Source organism: Dasypus novemcinctus, chromosome 14 (assembly GCF_030445035.2).
Source record: "Dasypus novemcinctus isolate mDasNov1 chromosome 14, mDasNov1.1.hap2, whole genome shotgun sequence".
NCBI lineage: Eukaryota > Metazoa > Chordata > Mammalia > Cingulata > Dasypodidae > Dasypus > Dasypus novemcinctus.
The window spans coordinates 104,946,726-104,969,352 of record NC_080686.1 but is presented as its reverse complement, the minus strand read 5'-3'; the positions used below and the strand labels follow the sequence as shown (position 1 = coordinate 104,969,352).

The 22,627-nt window shown below is 61.0% G+C and overlaps 1 protein-coding gene across 1 annotated transcript in view; it reads left to right on the top strand.

The window, feature by feature from the left end:
• The first annotated feature begins 9,461 nt into the window (after positions 1-9,461).
• Positions 9,462-22,627, top strand: part of LOC101418029 (maestro heat-like repeat family member 5) — a 65,449-nt gene continuing 52,283 nt past the window's right edge. The window contains 6 exon segments of the mRNA XM_058276108.1: positions 9,462-9,542; positions 11,819-11,982; positions 13,077-13,222; positions 13,961-14,089; positions 17,963-18,122; positions 18,662-18,714. Of these exon segments, the coding sequence (XP_058132091.1) occupies positions 9,463-9,542; positions 11,819-11,982; positions 13,077-13,222; positions 13,961-14,089; positions 17,963-18,122; positions 18,662-18,714 (732 nt within the window). The 5' untranslated portion in view covers position 9,462.

Sequence of the window (22,627 nt, the reverse complement as noted above, 5' to 3'; positions counted from 1 at the left end):
ACGACGATAAAAAGAAATTTCTAGGAGGATGAAGCAAAGAAAGCATGTGCTATATAAACCCCCAGATTAATTTTACTACACCCTACGGTCACAAAATTACCATCAAATTGTTCTTCAGGGTTTCTAAAGGATTACTCTTGATATGTTTTCTCACAGCAAGGGGACACACGCTCCACCCCTCGCAGCCCCCCAGTGAGGACGGAGGGGACCGAGCAGCTCTTGTCCTCGGCCCTGGGCTGGGACCCCCAAGGCCTGCTCCATCTGCTCCCAGGGGTTCCCCGGGGGGCCACCCCTTCCTGGCAGCCTTCCCTCCCGTTTCCAGGGACCACCTCCCAGGGGAATCGCCTGCTCTCGAATCCTGGTTTGGGATCTGCTTCCGGGGAACCCCAAGCAACTAAAAGGCGACGTAACCGGTGACGCGGCCGCGCCCTAAGGACAGCCCTTGTCCGGCTCGATTGAAAAGCACGAGCCCAGCGCAGCGCAGCTCGGCGCTGAGACCGGAGCGGCCAGCCGGCAGCAGGGGCGAGCCCCCAGCACGGGGGTCTCGGCTGGGAGAAGCTGGAGCCTCTCTCCCAGACCCGCAGCCCTCCTCCTCCCCCCGAGATCACGCCTCCCAGTCCTCCGGCCAAGCCAAGCGGGTTTGCCCCCACCACTGGGACGCGATAACTACATAAATAACTTGGGATGAGAAGAAAGAGGGGAGTTGATTCCACCTGCACTGAGGGAGCGTGGCCCCCCGCGGCCCGGGCCTGCACCCAGCACATGGGGGGGGCTCGCCCAGCACGCGGAGCGCATCGCCCCCAGCGCCGCGGCTTCCCCAGCCCAGAGCCCAGCCCGGCTCGGCCAGCACGGAGGGCGCCGACGAGCGGCAGCGTGGGGCGGGGCGTGCCCTGGGCCCCCCCACTCACCAGGCACCTGCTCGCGCCCACCCCGTCCGCTCTGCCCCTCCCCCTTCCCGCTGCCTTAACTCCAGCCTCTGCCTCCATGCGCCCCCTGCCATGGAAGATTGGGAGACCCCTGACCTTGGAGCCAGTCCCATGGGGAGTCCAGTCCCGGCGACTCCCTGGGGCCTTGGGGTGCTGACCTGTAGGGGTGGGGACGCTGCCCACCTCCCAGGGCCCTGGCCAGGATGGGAGAGGTGGCCAAGGGCCCGGGGGCTGGCGGCCCCCCCGTCCCGCTCGCCTCCCTGACAGCCCGCCCCTGTGCGTTTCTCTTTCCGCCTTCCGTCCGCCACCTTTGGGGCGCCTTTGGACGCATGGGGCCAGGCCCGTACAAGGCCGTCCCGACCGGCCTGGCCTGGAGCCAGAGCCCAGCTCCTCTCCCCTCCCCGGAGTCCAGCTGTGGAGTCCAGAGGCCTGTCCCCGTGCATCCAGCCAAGAACCTCGGGAGCACGTGGAGAGGGGAAGTCTTTATTGAACTGTCTGGGAGCCAGGGGTGCCCCGGCTAGCCCAGCCTGGGGGTCCCACCGCCGGGCACGGTGGCCTCGGGCCCCGCGGGCCCCGGGAAGGCGGCAGCGGCAGCCCCGGGCGCCAGCAGGAGCAGGCCGGGGCGCTGCCCGGCACCCACGCTGGCATAGCTCAGCGCCAGCTGCTCCAGACGCCGCTTGCGCACGGCCGCCTGCGCCGTGGCGTGCAGGGGCCGCAGGAGCGCGGGGGGCGGCGCGCCCGGGCCCCGCAGCAGGAAGTCGAAGCCGGTGCGGTCGTGCGGGTCGTAGAAGAGCGGCCCAAGGGCCGGGTCGGGCCCGGCCGGCCAGGCGAACGGGAAGGGCAGCGTGAAGTCCTCGGTGAGCACGCGGATGGCGAAGTCGTCCTCCTTGCCCAGCGCGCGGTAGGCGCGCCCGATGCCGCGGAAGTGCGCCTCCCAGAGCTGGGCGTCCCCTCCGTAGATGTCCAGGAAGGGGGGCCCCTGAGGGGCGGCGGGACCTGCGGGCGGCGGGTGGACAGTGAGCCGGGGGGGATGCGTCCACGGGGGCGGCGAGGGAGGTGCTGCAGGTGGAGCCACTAACCAGGCCCGGGCAGGCGGGCTCTGGGAGTGCAGGGGCTGGAGAAAGGTCTGGAAGCCCACAGGCAGGCAGAGGGAGCCCGGGGCGTGGAGGTGAGGGGCAGCCGCCGTCCTGCAGGGAGGCAGAGGCGTCCTGACGCGTGGGACAGTGTAGGCCACACAGCCTTACCCGGGCGCCAGGTCCGGGCTGACCTGGCAGGCCTCTAGCGCCCAGCTCAGGGGCTGGGTGCACAGCAGGCAGGGGCTGGCAAGCACCGCCCAGCCGGGGACGGTCCCAGGAGAGAGGGAAGCGTCCCCATCTCTGCGCCGGGGCCTTCTGCGGGTCACACGCGGACGCCCCGGGGACTCTGGCGAAACCCCCTCCAGAAGGCTGTGGGTACGCACACGGCGCCTGGCCCCTCGTTCAGGCAACTCATCCATGACCCCCAGAAGGCAAACCGTGCCCTGCCTGGACCACTGTGTCCATCTGGGTCCCTCGATTCAGAAGCGAATCATTCATTCATTCATTCATTCATTCATTCATTCAGCGAGCTCGGCTCTGGGGGCACTGGAACAATGGAAGCGGTCACAGGCCTTCCACAAGGCCGGAGTCCAGAGAGGGGGTATAAATGCAAGGGGGACTGAGGACAGGGGCCGAGCCCTGGCAGAGGCGGGGGTGAGCCCAGCACCCCACGGGGGGAGCTGTCAGCCCGGAGGCGGCACGGCAGAGCCGAGTGAAGACGGACGGGCCCCTGCGCCGTCCAGCCCTGCTGGCCCGAGAGCCTCTTGACCCTGCCCGCCCTGCACACAAATGCTCGCTGAGCTCCTGCTGGGTGCCAGGCAAGCCCGGGTCTCGGGCCGGGCCACAGCAGGTGACAAAACGGCCTCGGGTCCTGGCGCGCTCCAGGGCAGAGGACGCGCAGCCCTGGGTCAGGCGTCCAAACTCCTACCCCTGAACCCCCACCTTCCCCGAACCTCCGTTTTCCCTTCTCTAAAGGGAGCAGCCCAGCCTGCCCCGCCGCCCTCCCCAGTGAAGCCGGCACTGTCAGCAGGAGAGGGCTCTCCTGGCCCGGGGAGGGCCGGTGCCTCCCTCCAGGGCGGCCTGGCCGCCGCCTCCCTGCAGGCCTCCAGGGCGAGCGGCTGGAAATGGAGACACAGGGCTGCCGGGTGGCGAGCCCCTGGCCCGGGCCTCGCAAGTGGGTGGGCAGTCGCGGGAGGGGCTGTGGGGTTGCTCTGGGCTAGGGGTGAGAGAAGGCTTGCAGGAGAGGGATGAAGCCTGGGGGAGAAGGGGGGCCCCTGGGAAGCCCCCCACTCAGTCCCGGGCGGGAGGGGCCACATGGCCTGACTCACAGCTCCCCGGGTGAGTCTGGCGGCAAGTGGACGGCAGCAGAGGGCCAGGGCGGGGATCAGGGGGAGGCGAGGTGGCTGGGGGAGCGCTCAGGCTCGGACTCTGGATGCGTCTCGGGGACAGAACCGGCAGGGTGGGGGGTGGGCGGCGCTGGGGGTGTGGGCTGAGCAGTGAGAAGGAAGGAGGTGCCTTTTACCAAGCCCAGGATGCCGAGTGGGCGCAGCTTGCGGGAGGGGGTGGAGGGCTTCATTCGGGGTGCGGTTGCGAGGCCTTTGCGCCCCCCCCCCGGGTGCCCGGGGGGCACGTGGCCCTGAGTCTGGTTCAGAAGAGAGACGGGGGCTGAGAGTCCCTGGGAGAGGGTGGCAGGCGCCTCCGAAGTGGGGGAAGCCCCCAGGGGAGGGGGTCGGAGGAGAGGCCGTGGCCCGAGCCTGGGGCCCCGTCCTCAGGTCAGGGCGCCAGGGGGAAGCCAGCAAGGGGGCTGGGGGCAGCAGCGGGGCGCGAGAGGGACAGGAGCGCTGGGCCGGGCTGCGGCTGGTCACGCCCGGGGAGGCCTGGCGCGCTGACCTCGGGTTAGCGGCGTGGAGGACACAGGACACGGCGACCTTGGCGGGGCTGTTTCAGCCAAGCGCTGGGAACCAGCGCCTGATTGGAGTGGGCTCAAGAGCAAAGGGGAGGAAAAGGTACCCAGTATAAACACCTCTTTCAGCGTCCGCTGTAAAGGGGGGCGGAGGAGGAGGCGGCCGCCGGCCGGGAAACGGGGTCAAGAGGGAGACGACAGCGGCAGCTCCTGCGCTGCGGGCGGCGATGCACGAGGGAGGGCGCGGGCCGGGACGGGGGCGGCGCTGGAGCGGGAGGAGCAGGAGCACCCTGCAGCCCCGGCCCGGGCAGGGGCAGCCCGAGGGGCAGGCGGGCGCGGGGCCAGGCGGCGGGGCGCCGTGGTGCGGGGCGTCGTGGTGGGGGGGCGCCCGAGGTGCGGGGAAGCCGTGGCGCCGGGCGCCCGTGGATGTGCTCTTCCGCTGGCTTCAGGCGCCTCGTGAACGGCGACAAGGCCAGCGCTGAGCCGGAGCGCGGAGAGCAGGGGCGGGGAGAGAGAGCGGGCGCGCGCCTGTTGCTAGGAAGGCACGAGGGCGGCTGGACGCAGGGCCCCTAGCAACGCCAGGCCTCCGGGAGGCTCGTGGCCAGGGATGCGCAGGGCGCACCAGCTCCGAGGATCGTCCCTGGCACCACCCAGTCGCACGGGTGCCGGCGTGGAGGTGGCGTAGAATTGGGGTTCACGGGGCCAGTACAGCCGAGCGAGGGCGCCAGGACGGGGTGGGAGGTCACGGAGGCACAGTGGGCTCCTGCCCGGGCAGTGCCGGGGTCGGCCTCTAGAGGCCTGAGAGCGCGGCCGGGAGGGGCTGCCGTCTAGAGCACCAGGGGGCAAGGACAAGACCGGGGGTGGGGGCTGAGGGGCGGGGCCAGATCCTCGGAGAGGGGCCTAGTGGTCCCAGGGTCCAGGGAGGGGAAGGACTCACCCATCGTGGGGGGAAGGGAGGGGGTGGATGGCTGCTCCCCCTCCCCCGTCAGACCTGGGGTATCAGGTGGAAGCATCCTGGGGCTAGAGGCCCCTGGCCCCCCCTCAGGCCCCGGCTTCCGGGGCTGCCCGGGAGGCTCCGTGGGAGGGGGACGCCCCCCCGGCCCTGTCTTTAAGGGTGACACTGGTGGAGACCCCACTCCGGCCAGATGCCTCGGCTGTGGGGAGAGAGGGTGGAAAGCTGCTTCCCGGCCCCCGTTTTGAGTGCCGCTCGCCCCACCCCTTCTCCTCCATCCTGCACCCACCGTGCACCTCACCTGCGGTGGCTGCAGGGGCCGGGGGCAGGCTGGCCGGGCTGAGCTCCCGGGAAGACGGCACGGCCATGGCAGCGGCTGGGGGCAGCTTCTGTTTACCGCTGCCAGGGGCCCGGGGGAGGGGCTTCTAGGGGGGAAAGAACCTGGCACTTAAAGGGGCCCCACCTGGAAGCCGGCCAGGGGGCGCACGGGGGCTCAGTGGGCACAGGAGCCTGAGGGCCACCCTGCAGGCCCCAGCACCCTGGACGTCTCACCCGGCGCCTGCACCCCAGTGCCCTGCCCCCAGCAGGGCGCCCAGGTCCCCCACCCCCACGCCCCTTCCTCCCCCTTTACCCAGTAGGACTGTGTCCCGTCCCCTGGACACGGCCATGGGGCAGACGAGGCCACGCTCCATCTCTGCTGGACCCTCCTGTCCCAACCACGGGCAGCCCACGGGCATCCCCAGGACCCAGGCTGTGAGCAGCCTCCGTCCTCAGCAAACACTGTGGCCCCCGTGACACGGGTCAGGCCAGGCTCTGGGCTCAGAGAGCGCACCTGAGCTCCCCCGAAGCAGACCATGCACCTGCCGTGCAGGATGCAGCAGGAGGTGTGTCATGGAGCTGGAGCTGCTGTGGCCACGGGGGCCCCTTCCAGAGGGGAGCGGGGAGCCCTGGGGACCTGCAGGACGGCCCCAGTGCCATCCCACCTGAGGGCCGAGGGGTCTGGGCTGTCCCCTGGCTCCCGAGGGGTTAGGGGACAGCCTGCAAGCAGGCTCCAGGGGCCTCAGAAACCTGCCGGCAGAGAGCCGGGAGCGAGACCCCTGCCCCTGGCCCCGGCTGTTCCGTGAGCAAGACCTGAAGTCCACGGCTGAGCCCTCAAGGCCACCTGGGCTGTCGGGGCGGAGCAGGGGTGCAGCCTGGGTGGGCTGGCAGGACAGGTGGGAGGAGGCCGGGGAGACAGGGCCTGTCACCTGGGGTCACTCACGACAGCCCAATGGGAGGGGCCGCTCCCAACCCTGATGTCCAGATGAGGACACTGAGGCCAGTGGGGAGGGGGAGCCCAGGGGCACCCCGCCGGGAGGGCTGGAGGCTGGACGGGGGAGGGAGCCGGCCCAGGGCGGGCTCGGGGGCTGGGCTTGTCACTTCTCAGCATCGAGGCCCCTTGAGGCTACTGGCTGGTCACCCGGGGTCACTGGGGCCCTGGGGGAGGGTCCTCCCCGGAGGACGGAGCCCTGGGTGGGGGGCTTCTCCAGCGTCCGCTGTGGATGCTGCTCAGAAAAGGGAGAACAGACGAGCAGCCAGGGGAGCTGGTGGCAGCTGCCAGGCGCCCGGCGCCCACCCACCCGCTTCCCAGGGCGGGCACAGCACCCAGCGGGTGTTGAGCAAGTTCCCGGGAAGGGCAGCAGGAATAAAAGCTGGGGAGGCTTTTCCCTGAGAAATCCCCAAGGGCTTCTCAGAGGAGGTGTCGCGCTGGGGTCTCCAAGGGTGACGCGAGGGGGCAATGGCATTCCTTTCCGAAAGCCGGGGCGCGAGGGGCCATTCCGGGGGAAAGCACTGCGCAGAGAGCTTCGGGGGCGCACCTGGCTGGAGCTGGAGCAGGAGCCCGGGGGTGGGGGGCGCCTGGGCCAGGCCCCTCCTCTCGAGGAAGTACCAGCGTCTCCCCCTAGGGCCCCACCGGGAGGGGGCGGGGCCAGGCGAGGGCGCCCCCTGGGCCGCCGGGTCCCCGTTCGCGGGCTGGGGGCTGGGGGCTGGGGGCAGCGCGGGGCTGCGGGACCCCGCTGCGGGGCTGCGCCGTCCTCCGCCCGTCCGGGGCCCCCGCGCAGCCGCCCTCCGCCGCGCGCTTCCTCCCTGGACCCGCAGCGCCATCTGCCGGCGGCGCGGGGCGGCTCGGCCTCCGGGCTGAGGAAGGGTCTCCACGCTGGGGCGGGGGTGCAGAGGGGCGAAACAGAGCTGGGCGGGGAGGGGCTGCCGCGGCTCCCCCGGGAGTCCTGTCAGCGGGGGTGCGAGATGGCCCTGGGGTCTGGTGCTCATCCTGGACCTCGGGTTAGGGGTGGCAGGGGCTGGTGCTGCTGGACGTGGCTGCCACTCCGCCACATGCTGTGTGACGTCGGGTTGGTCCCTGGCCCTCTCTGGGCAGGCTGCTCTCTGTCCAAGTCTGAGAGCCTGCACCCCACAGAGGCTGGTGCTCCCGGCCTCTGAGGGGGCTCCTGGGCACCAAGGGGCTCTTGGGGGGGAGGCGGGCAGGCGACGTGACCCGCCCAGGGCTGTGCCACCCTGGCAGCTCGCCCTTTTCCAACATGGTGAGGAGTGGAGAGGGACGAGGCTCTCCAAGGCCCAGTAGGTTTCCCTCCTGGTCTCCCCAGGCAAGGGCCACCCACTCCCCCAGTGTGACGCTCATCGCCCCCAGCCTGTCCCGGAACCCTGCGAGGCGGAAACTCACGGCCGCAGGGCAGCTCATTGCCCTCTGCCTGGCATGGCTTCTGGAAGGTTCTCTTTTCTTTAGGTATGAGTCTCTCAGGCCTGGGGCAGGACCTGCAGCCCCTACTCCCCCCACCACCCACCTAGAGTGCTGAGCAAAGGACGTGGCAGCCCCACGGGACCCCTGTTCCCAACCCCAAGACCAAATTTGGGGGCAGGAACCTTGTCCAGGCAGGTGAGGCCAGGGAAAGGCAGCGGGGCTGCGGATGAACCTTTATCAACCCGTTCTCCGCATCAAACGCCCGACCTCAGTCTTTGCCATTTCCATGGGGTAACCACGCCCACCGCGGCCAAGTTCAAGCCGCCAGCGTCACTGAGCACCGAGTGGGAGACGCGGAGCCGCTCGCCGTGGCGCGGTGCTCACGGTACAGGTGCTCAGCACAGGTGCGACCAAAGGCCAGTGATGAGGAAGCCGGGGCTGTGTGTGCAGGAGCAGCTCGCTGGAAAGTGTCACGGCGCAATCTAACAACCGGCTCCCCACACGCCTGGGAATCTTTCCGCTCCCACGAGCCTGCTGGGCTGGCCCGGCCACCCGCTGGCCAAAGCCACCTGACGGCGACTGCCAGAGGTTCCCCCGAGGCGGGGAGACAGTTCTGAGAAAGGCAGTCGCTGGTGGCTGCCAGGCACCCCTAAAACGCACCACGCAGTGACCGTCCCTCACCAGTGGGCTTCCGCCGGCCCTTTCCAGAATAACCTGAGCATGTGCTTCATTCCTCCGTGCAACCGGCCTGCCTGCGGGGCGGCGAGCCTTCAAACGCGGGGGACCTGCTCGGAACAGGGGCCCCGGGAGGCCGTGGTCACCCTCCCAGCCTCGCCAGTCTTGCCTCAGCCCTCCGAGCCTCAGTTTCCTCCTTTGCAGGCAATGGGAAGCCACACCTACCCCAGGGGCACGCCACAAGGCTTCACCCCACCTAAGCCCACTAGCTGGAGGCATCGCGCGCCGCCCTGCGCCCAGCGCCTCGTGCACAGAAGCACCCCAAGCCTGGGCACAGCCACGGGCGGTGGGCGGTCAGCCCCTGTGCACACGGGGGCTCTGACCCCCAGGGCCACACAGGCCTCCGGAGGGGGCAGGGATGCCCGTCGTCTCTGAGCTGCCCCAGGCACTGCAGACAGAAGCTTGCAGCCGGAGCCGGGGCCCAGGCCCGGGGCTGTTTCCAGGACGCGGGGGCCGCCCACACGGCAGGGCTGCTGGGAGGCCTAGGGCCGGCCCTGGGAGAGGCTCGCAGGGCTGGGGCTGGCGCAGCAGCCCGTCCAGGGGCCCCAGCCCCACGGCGCGGCAGCCTCTTCTCTCGCGCCCCCTCCAAACGGCAGGTGCGGTGGCGCCAGCCGTGCTGGGAGTCCCAGCTCTGCCCGGCGCTGTGCCCGGAGCTCCCTGCAGCCCCCGAGGCACCAAGGCTGTGCTCCCACTTTACAGATGGGGAGATCGAGGTGCAGGGAGGTTGAGTCGCACGGTCAGGGCGTGCCATCCGGCCCCACGCCAAGCCCCTGGGCTGCCCTTGCTCCCACTCCCGTAGCTGGAGAGGAGCTGGTGGTCTCAGTGACGGCCCCGGGAGCAGAGCCCGCATCTCCCAGGTGCTCAGACCAGGCCCACCCCAGCCCGGGACCTCCCTCTCCACTCCCCGAGCTGGGTCCACAGGCCCCACGGGAGCCCACTGAGGCCAGGGGCATGGCCAAGGCCGAGCCAGGACACACACGCGACCCTGGGGAGGGCACCATGGCCCCTGCAGTCATTGTGACCTCGGGGTGAAGTCAGGGCTGGCGGGGGGAGGGGCGCCCAGAGACAGGGCTGCCTGCTCCGAGCGAGGGCAGCTGGTGGCTGGGGCCTGGGGGTCCCCCACACAGCACCCCACCATGGACGGGCAGCACCCCGACAGGCCGTGCAGCTGCACCTCGGGCGACTGGGTGTCGACAGCCACGTCCCAGCACCCCAGGTCGGTGGCAGCCCTGGGGACGCGGGGGCCCACGCAGAGGATGCCTGGGTTCCCTTGCTCAGGCCAGGGAAGGAGGGGTCCCGCCCCCAGCCCAGCCCCGAGGGGCCTCCGCGATCCACGCCGCAGCCTGGCCGGGTCGGGCAAGGCCAGGCCGCTTGGATTCGAGGGCGGGCTGCACCGCCATGGGTGGCCCGTGAGGACCCGGGGGCGAATGACCACGCGTCACCGGCACACCTGCCCCGGCCTGCCACGTGCACAGTGGAGTGGATGCCCAGAGGGACGGCCGGACGACCAGCAGCACGGGAGCTGGACGCCAGCCAGGGTGCTCACAGCAATTTGGGGAACGCGAGTAAGGGAGGCTCCTCCGGGCGCCCCAGGGTCCCCGCACCCCCAGGCAGGTGGGAGGCTGGCCCGCCCGCCCTGCCCTGTCTGCCCAGCCCTGGGAGAGTCTGCCCTAGAAGGGTCCCCGAGTGGGTGGTCAGGTTCGATCCAGGGGCGCGCTCGTGCCCACGCACTGCTCCCACTGCCCCCAGACCTGTCTTTGCTCTGCCACATCTCGTGCCGCTCCCGAGCCGGGAAAACGCAGCTGTCTGCCTAATACTGTGTTCGTTTTGGATTTCTATTTTTAAAAATACATTCAACTCTTGACGCCATGGGGGCCGCACCGCACGTTTGTGGCCGAGGGAGGGAACGGGCTGATCCTGTGGCCCGCGGAGGGACGGGCCCGAGGCCCCCCCCAGGTGCCCACGGGCGCTGCCCAGGCAGGGCCCCACACAGCCGGGGGCACCTGCCCAGCTGGCACCGGCCGGGCAGGGTCTGGAAGGCCAGGCTCTCGGGCCAGCCGGGAAGGGGCTGGCTTTCCAGAAGCTGTAGCAGGAGGAGCCCTCCCGGGGGGTGCGGAAACGGTGCTGTGAGCCATCGTGGGCAGGCGGGCGGGGCCCTGGGTGCGCGCCACCCGTCAGACGCAGGCCCCAGAGCAGGGCCCGGGCTCAAGCGGGCACCGCCCCTCCGTAGCTGGGGGACCTCTGAGGCCTCAGCTGTCTCAGGGTTGGGGCGAGGTGGTCTGGCTGGCACCCAGCCCGGTGGGGGGCAGAGGTGGGACAACACACAGGGAAGCCGTGTGCAGACGGGCAAGCCGCAGGAGTCGTGCCCAGGAGGTGTCACTCATTCCTCCTTCGTTCCCTCAGCACATGCGCTGGGCCCCTCCGGGTGTCTTCATCCAAATGCCTTGTGCTGGGCGAGGCCCTCCGGGCCCCAGGCCACCGCTGGTCCAGCTCCTTGCCTGCGCCGTCTTCTCGTCTCCCTGTCCCCCCAGCCACAGGGGTGGCTTCCAGGGCTGCTGGCTCCTCTCCCCTCCCCCCATGGCTCACTGCTGAGCCCCCAGGAGCTTCTTCAGGCTTTCACGGGGTGAACAAAGGCAGGAAGGAATGTGCACAAGTGTGCCCAGACTCACACTCCCACAAACACATGCGAGTGTGCCCAGACACACATACCTACAAATGCACGCAAGCGTGCCCAGGCTCACAGACCCAGAAACACATACAAGCATTCCCAGACTCACACGCCCATGAATGCAAGCAAGTGTGCCCAGGCTCACACACCCAGAAACACATGCAAGTGTGCCCAGACTCCCACACCCATGAATGCAAGCAAGTGTGCCCAGGCTCACACACCCAGAAACACACACAAGCGTTCCCAGACACGCATACCCACAAACACATGCAAATGTGCCCAGACTCACACACCCACAAATGCATGCAAGTGTGCCCGGCCACACAGACCCATAAATGCACACAAGTGCCCATGCACATATACCCATGAATGCACACAAGTGTGTCCCAGCACAAATGCATGCAAGTGTGCCCAGGCATGCACATCCACAAAGGCACACCAGTGTGCCCAGACATGCACACTGACAAACACATGCAAGTACACATAGCCATGAACACACATGTGTATCCAGGCACACCCAAAAACACATGCAAGTGTGCCAAGGCATACATATCCAAGAACGCACACAGATGTGTACAGGCACACACACCCACAAACACACACAAGCGTGCCCAGGCCTGCACACCCACAAATGCACACAATTGTGTCCAAGCACACCCACAAATGCACACAGGTGTGCCCAGACGTGTATACCCACAAACACATGTAAGCGTGCCCAGGCACACACACCCCTAAATGCATGCAGGTGTGCCCAGGTGCACACACCCAGAAACGCACACGAGTGTGCCCAGACACACACCCTGAGCCCCCTGCTCCCGTTTCAGAACCTCCTCCCGCATCCCTGAACCCGCGAAGGGTGCTCGGCACCCAGCGCACAGCGACAGGCCGGCGCTCCCCACCGCCATCCTCCTCGGCAAGGCCCGCAGCAGCCAGGCGGCCCTGGTGCCCCGGCAGCACCAGGTGTTCATGGAGGAAGCCTACAACGCAGGTGAGCGCAGCGGGGACGCGGGCGGCCAGGGCCGGCGCCCGGGCGGGAGCAGATCCCAGCAGACCCCTCCGTGCCGTGGCCCGGGGGCGGTGGGCGAGAGGGCGGCCCCCTCCCTGGCCCCTGGGATGCCAGCGGGTGAGGACATGGCCTCCAGCAGGAGCCCTGCACCTCCTCCTTGCCTCTCAGTGCCTCCCGAGGAACCATGCGAAGTCCCCAGAACGCCCCGTCTCCCATCCCACACTCCTCTCCCCACACCCTCTCCCACCTCAGACCCTCAGTGTTGGCCTGGCCCCTCCCTGGGAAGTTTCTCCCCTCCAGGACTTGCCCTCCTCCTCCCAGGCTGAGTTAAGTGCCCCCTCGATTGCCTGAGGGCCAGCCTGACACTCTCTCCCTCTTCGGTCTTATTGCCCCTCGCCCATCTGTGTGCCCAGGGCCTTTCATACCTCCACCCCACAGAACTGACCCCCTAAGCCTGGGGATCCCCACTCTAGGGCTCCCTCAGAGCAGAGCTGGGTCCTGACTTCTTTGTGAGCCCCCACAAACAGCCTTTGGCCCGCAAGGAGCGAATATCAGAGTATGAGGTGACTGGGTAGAGGGCAGAAAGATGATGGAATGAATGTAGGGAGAGAAAGAGGAATGGATGGATGGGGGATGGATGGATGGATGGATGGAGGATGGCGGAATGAGGGGATGGGTGAGCAGAAGGATGGATGGATGGATACTTTTATGAATGATGGGTGGGTGGACAGTCTGATGGACTGATGAGCAAATGGACATAAGGGTGAATGTGTGGGCAGATGGACAGAGAGTGAAGGGGTAAATGGATGAATGGAAAGGTGGTGAGGTCAATGGATGGATGGATATGGGTAAGGGGATGTAGACTCACATGCACTCCCTCTTCTTATCCTACCTTAAACCTCAGAAAGAATGTTTGAACAGCCAAGAGGGCCAAGATTTCCCAGTGTGTCCAGTTCTCCAGTCCTCATTTTCAGATAACTCCCTCCCGTTCCCAACCCTCCCTTCCTGCCCGGTCCTGCTATCACAGTAAGGCCCCCGCAGCCCACCCACCCTCGCACCCTTCTTGCCGACTTTAGCCATCTGCTTCAAGATGCTCCGCGACCTGAATGGGTCAGATGCCCCCTGCCTGAAGCAGATCGTCAAGAAGATCGAGCACATGGCTCACCAGTCCCCCAACCTGGTGCTGGAAACCATCCATGACTACTTCATGGACAACCCAGAGGTGGGGGCTGCCGGGACCAGGGGTGTAGGCTTGGACACCAGAAGGGAGGGTCGGACCCCAGGGCAGGCTCCCACCCTGGCTCCTTCATAGAGCAACTGCATGATTGGGGGCAAGTCTTGACCCCCTCATATGTCAAATGAGAGGAGTGGAGGAAAGTGTACCCACTTGTGCTGATCATCCTCAGAAAAGTCTCATGAAGTAGACATTATGATCTACACAGGTGAGGAAAACGGAGCCTAGAGAAGGAAGCGATTTGCCCAGTCACAGAGCCATTAAGTGGCAGAGATGGATGGATGGATGGGTGGGTGGATGGATGAATGGATCAGTGGAGGGATGAATTGATGGGTGGGTAGATGGATGGGTGGGTGGATGAGTGGATGGATGGATGGATGGATGGATGGATGGATGAGTGAGTAAGTAGATAATGGATGGGTGGATGGATGGATGGATGGATGGATGGATGGATGAGTGGGTAAGTAGATAATGGATGGGTCGGTGAATGGATAGGTGGGTGGGTGAATGGATGGAGGGACAGATGGAAGATAATCTGTCTGTTTTTAATGACTGAATAAATGTAACGACTGAGGGTGGAGTGGAACTCCAAGAATAGGGGCACACTTCCTCCTCTGTGTCTTCACCGCGCCTGGTTCAGGGCCTGCACGTAGGAGGTGTTTACTCTGGTCAAGTGGATGGCTCAGCTCCTCCGCCCCTGAGCTCCGTGCCCTCTGCCGCCCCCAGCTCTCCCCCCGGCACAAGTGCCGGCTGTTCCAGGTCCTGGAGGCCGCCATTGGAGCCAGTGAATCCTTGGACGAGACCTGGGAGGAAAACCTCATGCAGCTGGCCCTGGAGGACATGACCAAGACCACGGTGGGCCTCCCCCCCCGCAGGTGCCCCCCGGGCCCCTGGCAGTGCAGGCGGCTGCCCCAGAGCCCAACAAGGCTGGACACCCAGCCCTGTGCCCTACCTAGTGACTTCTGTCCCCATGTCTCCTTGTCGTATCACCAGCCCGCTGTAGAGGGACAATCTCCTGCACGTCCGTTTAATGGTTGAGGAGGGTGAAGGTCAGAGGTCACTGCTTGCCTAAGGCCACAGAGCTAGTTAGTATGAGGTCCAAGCCTCAGGCTACAACCAGCAGCTCCGCAGAAGGACTCTGCCCGGGGGTGTGCTCCGAGCTCCCCCATCTCCACCACCTTCCCCGCCATTCTCATCACGTCTTCCCATGCCCCAGCCTCTGGAAGTCCTTCTGCGTATCTGGCCCATTCCACAGGCTGTAGCTCAGCCCTCACCCCTGCCTGCCAGGTTCCTGCCTGACAGGGACGGAGAGGTTTGGACCTGAACCGTCTGCATTCCAGGTGTGCAGCCCAGTCAGCTGGTGGCTCCAGGGCTGGGAGGCCCCTGGCCCTCATTTAGACCAAGTAGCACAGGGCCGCCCCCAGGGGCCACTCAGCAAACGCCACCATTAGTCATCCGGTGAGCAGTGACGGGTCACCGCAGGCTGGTCTGACGCAGCACAAATGTGAACAAAATAACGTAACTCCCCAAGCAGGTGCTTGTGATCCCCATTTCACAGGGGGAAACTGAGGTTCAGGGAGTTTAGGGACTTGCCCAGATAGTAAACAGTAGGTGTGACAGGCTCCTGTGCTCCCCAAGGAAGTTCAGGAACTCATCCCAGGTGTGACAGCAGAGAAACCGAGGCACGAGGACCATATCCACCTTGTTCTTAAAACTCCTTCTTCCTTGCCGCTGGGAAGGAGAGCACCCATTCTTTCTCCTTATTTTTTTCCTCTATTTTTAAAAAAAATGTTACATTCAAAAAATATAAGAGGGCCCCATATACCCCCCACCCCCTCACCCCACTCCTCCCACATCAACAACCTCTTTCATCGTCGTGCACAGTCATTGCATTTGGTGAATACATTTTGGAGCACTGCTGCACCACATGGATAATGGTTTACATTGTAGTTTACACTCTCCCCCAGTCTACCCAGGGGGCCATGGCAGGACACACAATGTCCAGCAACTGTCCCTGCAGCACCACCCCAGACACCTCCAAGTCCCGAAAATGCCCCCACATCACACCTCTTCTTCCCTCTCCCTGCCCTCAGCAGTTACTGTGGCCACTTTCTCCACATCAATGCTACAGTTTCTTCCCTTGCTAATCATGATAGTTCCATAGTAGAACACCAGTAAGTCCACCCTAATCCATACTCTATTCCTCCATCCCGTGGACCCTGGGATGGTGATGTCCACTCCCATTCTTTCTTTTTAAGTGCATGGCATTGATGTGTAGTTAAAGAGCTGGGGAGGGGGCCACTGGGGACCTCAGAGACATGGCCTCAGATTGAGCAGAGCCAGAAGTCTCTGGGTCGTGGCTGGCGCCAGCAGCCCCGAGGGTGACGAGAGCCCCTTCTGGGGCTCTGAGGGCGGGACCTGGCAGGGCGCAGAGTGGTGCCTGCCAGGAAGGTGGGTGGGCTGCCGCACCGACCTGCTGCGAAAAGCACCGCCGCCCCTCCAGCTGGCCCAGGGCGGGCCGGCGCAGGACCCAGGGGGGAGAGGGGGCGCTTTCTCCCCGAGCCAAGCCAGCCCAGCTGGACAAGCGTCCCGAGGCCAGTTTGGTGCTCAGTGTCGTCCTGGACACGCCCTGCACCCTCCCGCCCGAGGCCCCATTTCCTCCACCCTAAACCTTCCTCTTTCCTGATTTATTCTTTCAAGCTGGACACACATCTCCCAGCAGCTTCTTGAGAAAGGGTGCAGTGGAAGGAAATTGTTGAGGCCTGGCATTTCTGGAAGTACCTTTAATCTCTTTCGTCTGCCTGCGGGGGGAGATCACCATCCCACCGTCCTCTTGACCCCGAGGGGCCGTTGAGACAGCCCAGCCCTGCTGAGCCCTTCCGCCGCGACCTGCCCTTCCTGCCGGGAAGCGTCTTCTCCTTGTCCTGCAAGTTCATTGCCTGGACCTGCTGCCAGCGTCCAAGCTTTGCATGCAGGGCGTCCTTCCCATCCGGCCACCGCGCCCTCTGGCTCTGGAAAAGTGGCTGACGGTCATTCATTGACCACGTACTCCCCTTTCTCCGCTTTTAACTTCAGAAATTGCTACCACGCCCACGTGGAGCTGCTCGGAGGCCCTGAGAGCCCTCTCTCTCCTTCGTGTGCTGCTCTCGGAGTGATTCGCCACTTTATCTTCCAAACCTTCAATTGTGTTTTCCATTTGTGCCATCGTCTTTTTAAGAGATCTTTATGTTGTTCTCAAAATGCTCCCACGTGCCGTCATCCTATTAGCATTTTCTCTCTGAAGGTATTAAAGATAGAACTTCCTTCCACAGCTCCCTCAGCACTGGCCTCTTGCCTCCCAGCTGCCTTTTCTGGGCTTTTGGGGGCTGGGGCTGGGTTTTTTTTTAAGATTTATTTTTTATTTATTTCTCCCCATCCTCCCCATTGTCTGCTCTCTGTGTCCATTCACTGTGTTCTTCCGTGTCCGCTTGCATTCTCGGCGGCACCAGGAATCTGTGTCTGTTTTCGTTGCATCATCTTGCTGCGTCAGCTCTCCGTGTGTGCAGCGCCACTCCTGGGTGGGCTGCCCCTTTTTTTGCGTGGGGTGGCTTTCCTTGCGGAGTGCACTCCTTGCACGTGGGGCTCCCCTACGCAAGGGGCACCCCTGCGTGACACGGCACTCCTTGCGCGCATCAGCAGTTCGCATGGGCCAGCTCCACACGGGTCAGGAGGCCCTGAGTTTGAACCCCGGACCTCCCCTGTGGTAGATGGACGCCCTATCCGTTGAGCCACGTCTGCTTCCCTGGGGCTGGTTTTAGCCTCTCCCGTGCCCGAGGCTTTCTCCAGCCGGCTGTCTGCCCAAGGCTGGGAGTTGATAGGAGGCTCCGAGTTCTGGGCGGGCGACACCTTGGCTTAGTGGAGGGCGATGCCCTACTGGGGCCCCGGCGTCAGCCTCTCTCACTCCCGGGCTCTGCCGACTTCCCGGGGAAGACCCTGCCCGGCTCCCCTGCCTGGTGCAGGGACCGGCCACTCCTGTGCTTTTAGGCACCCCCTCGGCTGGCCTGCTGCCCCCCACCCCACCCTCTGTCTACCTGTCCAGAGGCTGAACCTGCAGACTCCTGCGGGGGTGGGGGAGGGCAGGCCCTCCAGGTGTGCAGAGATGGGTGGGGGGATCTAGGGACCTAACCACTTCTCAGACCACTTTTCCCTTATTTTACAACCCCTCCCTCCAAGTCCTTCAAGGCGGGGGAGGCTAGAGCAGCGTGGGGGCTGGTTTCATCTCCCCCGCCCCCCGCCGTTGCGCTCAGCCCTCAGGCTACCCCGCGTCCAGCTGCTTCGCAGTCTCCAGAATGTGGCTGTGATTGTCCTTGAAAACAGCTCCTAAATGCAGTTTCCCTGGAGTTGAGTTTGCTTGTTTGTTTGTTCTGGAAGAGCTAAATCAAATTCAATCCATCTTGGCCAGAAGCCCTCACGCCTACTTTTCAGTGAATGGAAAACGACATACCGATTTTATGGGATGTGTCCCCCCGGAGGGCGAGCAGGAAGGGGCCCCGGGACCGGCACCCTGGGGCGTTGACGAGCCGGCCACACCTGCCCCGGTGCAGCGGCGCGGGGTCCCTCGGGGGCTCCGCTGGGAAACGGCTGAGAGCCGCAGGAGCCGGGTGTCCCCAAGGCCCAGGCAGCCCCGCCCAGGCGTGCCCAGGCCCGGGGGAGCTGAAGCGCGCCGCCCCTGCCCGTGTCTCTGCTCAGGAGCTGGAGGACGTGTACCAGGACGCGGCCAGCGGTGTGCTCCTGGCCATCTGCAGGCACTCGTGGCGGGCGGTGGCCCAGCGCCTGGAGATCGAGGCCCTGGCAGGCGCCTTCCCGCACCGCAGCGTCCTCTACGTGATGGCCGCCCTGTCCTCCCGCGGTGCGGGCCTGGGGGGGCGCGGAGAGAGGCCGGGAGGGGGCCCTGCCCCACATTTAGGGATACAGCCCCGCCCCCGTCCTGGGGAGGTCCCCAGGGCCGGGCCTGGGAGCACGGACGGGGAGGCCCTGGACGGGGCGGCGCCCCGCCAGCCTTGGCTTGCACCCCGCCCTGGGGTGGCAGGCTGGGTGGGGACCCCTCTGTGCCTGGGCGAACCTGAGACCCCCAGGGTCACCCGAGAGGCAGCCCGTCTGTCTGAAGTGGGGCTTCCAGAGCTCCAGAAAAGCCTTCCAGGCCCGCAGAGCTCCCCCCAAGCCTCGCCCCGCCCTGGGGGTACCCCAGCCCGTCCTGAAGGCAGATCGCCAGCCCTTCGTCTGCCACCGGGGCCCAGAGAGGAGCGTGGTCAGCTGAGGTCACAGCAGGGGCGGCCCCAGGCGGGGTCCAGGCCCAGCTCGTGTACCCACGGAGCAGTGGTGGGGTGGTGGCAGGCCGATGGCAGATGGCCCTGGGCTGAGGCCTGCTGCGACCCCCTCTGCCCGCAGAGGAGCTCTTCACCCAGGGCGAGAAGGCATGCTGGGAGGAGCAGCTGGCCCAGGTAGGGAGGGGGCAGCTACCAGGGCCTTGGGGGGCCCTGGGGGAGGGGAGTGACCAACACAAAGGGGCCTGTGGCAGCCCTATGGAGAGGGGGGAGGGGGCAGGGAGGGACTCCCCATGTCACACTCGAGCCACCAGACCGGAGAGGAGGCGCGGGGTCCAAGGTCCAAGGCTGGCCCCAGTGGAGCCGGATGGAGCTAGGGTCCCCGTGTGCCTGGTGCAGAGCTGGCGTCCGGCGCAAATCCCACCCTTTCCATCCAGTCCTGGCGGCTGGGGCCAGGACTGCGGGGACAGAGGCTGCGGAGGCTAGGGAGAGAAGGAAGCGGGTGGGAGCGGGCGGGGGACGCAGTAGGCAGGGCTGACCACACGCCCGAGGGGGGCTGGCGGGCTGGTGGGCGGGCGCGGGACTCTGAAGACCTGGGCGCGGTCCAGGCCCCTGGTCCCTTCACCTGGCAAAAGCAGATCAAAGCACCTGGCGCAAGCGGTGGGTGTGAAGATTATAGGAAGAAATACATTTAATGAGCCCAGGAAGTCCTCAGTAAATGTTAGTTATTGCTGTGATCGTTCAGTAGTAATAGCAGTCATTAAAGGACAGCTCTTAGAAATAGCAGCAGCGGTACAGGAAATTAATAGAAGAAAAAGACAGATAATCAGCAACACTATAGAAGACTGGAATAGCACCATCAACCAAAGCGGTCTAATTGACACTGCTGTCGAATGCAAACAAAACATTCACCGAGATGAACCATATGCTAGACCATATCTCAAGTTTTGATGAATTTTAAAAGACCGAAATCACATAGAGTGCATGCTCTGACCAAAACATAAATTAGAAACCAATATTCAAAAATATATCTGGAAAAATAGAATTTTTAAAAATATATATATGGAAAATTCCCAAATATTTGGAAATTAAACAACACACATCTACATATGGGTCAAAGAAGAAATCACAGGGAAACTAGGAAATATTTTGAACTGAAATGATAATGAAAGCACACCACATAAAAATGTGTGGATACAAATAAAAGCAGTGCTCAGAAGGAAATTTTTATTTTCAAAGCCTATAATCTACACTCCATTTTAAGAAGCTATCAAAAGAGCAAATTAAACCCAAAGTGAGTAGAAGGAAGGAAATAACAAAAACTAAAGCAGAACTCAAATAAATAAAAAAGGACAAGTAATAGAGAATGAATAAAATCAAAAATGGGTTCATTGAAAAGATCAATAAAATTGATGAACCCTTAACAATACTGATGAAAGAAAAATAGAAAATACCAATATCAGAAATAAAGGGCATCACTACATATCCTTCTGACATTAAAGGATAATCATGAAATATGATTCAAATAAGTTAGACAATTTAAATTTTATAGACAAATTCCCTGAAAAGCACAAATTACCAAACTGACAAAAAAAAAAAAAAGGTCAGAAAATCTGAGTAATCCTATAGAGCAATTAAAGAAATTACAATTGTAATTAAGACCTTTTCATAAAGAAAACTTCAGACTCAGATACTTCACTGGTGAATTCTATTAAATAGCTTAGGAAAAAATACCAATTCTACACAAAAGAAAGTGGAGAAAGAAAGGAACACTTTCCAAATCATTTTATGAGGCCAGCATAACCCTAATACCAAAACAAGACAAAGACATTACACAAAAAAGAAACTACAGAAGAATACCGTTCATGAGCATGGACTCAAAGATCTTTAACAAAGCATTAGCACATTGAATCCAGCAACATACAAAAAAGATGACACACCATAACCAAGAAGGTTTATCCCAGGGATACAAGGTCAGTCTAACAGTTGAAATGCAGTAAATGTAATTCAACACATAACAGAATAAAGCAGAAAAATTGTGATTGCTTCAATGCAGAAAAAGCATTTGACAAAGTCAACACCTATTCATGATAAAAGCTCAATAAACTCAGAATAGAAGGAAACTGCCACACCTGATACAGGACGTCTATGAAAACCCTACAACTAACAAGTATAATGATGAAAGAATGGAAGTTTCCTGCTAAGACAGAAAACAAATATATCCACCCAAACTGCTTCCAGTCAGCACTGCACTGGACTTCCTAGCTAGAGCAATACTGCAAGAGAAAGAAAAGATAAGCAGATTGCAAAGGTAAGAGTAAAACTATCTTTCTTTGCACACAACATGACTGTAAATGTAGAAAATCCTAAAGAATCTTTTTAAAAATCCACTAGAACTAATAGTGAATTTACCAGGATTTCAGGATAAAAGATCAATACATAAAAATAATTGAAAGTCTACATACTGGCAACAAAAGAGAAATGAAATATTTTAAATGACATTTATAGCAGCATTAGAAATATAAAAGACTCAAAGAAAAATTTAGCAAAATATGTGCAAGATCTCTACAAAACATTAAATTACAAATGGAAGAAAAATCAGACTAAAGGGATAAATAAGTCATGTCATGGATATGAAGACACAATAGTATTAAGATGTCAGTTCTGCCAAAATCTTAGATTCAATGCCATCCCAATTCCAAAATTCCAAAATTTATTGTAGAATTAAATATAATTTATAAATTAAAATTTTACATGGAAATTTCAAAGGACCTAGAATAACCAAAACAATCTTTAAAAAGACCAAAGTTGGAAGAATTACACTACCTGATTTCAATACTTATTTTTAAACTATAGTAAGCAAGACAATAATGTATTGAGATGGGGTTAATCAAATAGATCAACGGAAGAGAGTAGAGTCTAATATACAGCCACACGTATGTGATCAATTGATTTCTTTTAACAAAGGTGCCAAAGTAATCCAATGGGGAAAGAAAGGTCTTTTGAACAAATTATTCTGTAAAAACTGCATATCTATAGGGACAAAAGAATGAACTTTAATGCCCACCTCAAATCATTCACAAAAATTAATTGAGATGAAACTGAGACGTAAAAATAAAAGCTAAAACTAAGAAGCTTCTGGAAGAAAACACATGAGAAAATCTTACCAATCTTCAGTAGGTTAATATGTCTAAGGATCCAGAACACATGGATCTTAAAAAGGAAAAAATAGTTAAATTGGATTTCATTTTTTAAAATAAATAAATAAATTGGATTTCATTAAAATTAAAAACTTTTGCTCATCAAATGATAACATTAAGAAAATGAACAGTCAAAGACATGGAAAAAATATCCACAAAACATATGTCTGACAAAGGGAGTGTATCCAAAATAAATAAACTCTTACAACTCAGTAATCAAAAGACAAACATCCTAATTTAAGGAGTGAGTGAATGATTAAACAAGGCACTTTACAAAGGAATGCATGTGGTGGCCAATAAGCAAATATTAAAATGATCGACATCTTTACTGCTCAGGGAAATATGAGAACTGCAATGAGCGAACACTATCCATCCACTGAAAGAGCTAGAGTGAAAAAGAATAACATCACCAGATGTCGGCACGTGTGTGGAGCAACTGGATCTCTCTTATGGCACTGGTGGGACTGGTAAATGGAAAATTGGAAAATTGGAATTTTCTTATGAAGTCAAGCATGACTCAGCAATTCCACGTGTAGGTATATACTCAAGAGACGTGAAAACACGCACAAAAATACTTAACCAAGAATGCTCCCAGCAGCCTTGTTTATACTAGCCTCAAACTGGAAACAATCTGTGGCAGGCAGAATAATGGTCCCCAAAGATGCCTCCGTCCTGATCCCTGGAACCACCTGTGACATGTCAGCTTTCACAGAGCAGGAGAGTACAGTTTCCAGGTGTAATTAAGGCTGCCTTTCAGCAGGCTTTAAGGTAGGGATGTCATCCTGGAGTATTTGGGGGTGTCTAATGTCAAGACTAGGGGCCTTAAAAGTGGAGGAAGGAATTGGAAGAGTCAGGATGATTAGATGTGAAACAACTCCACCCTCTACGCC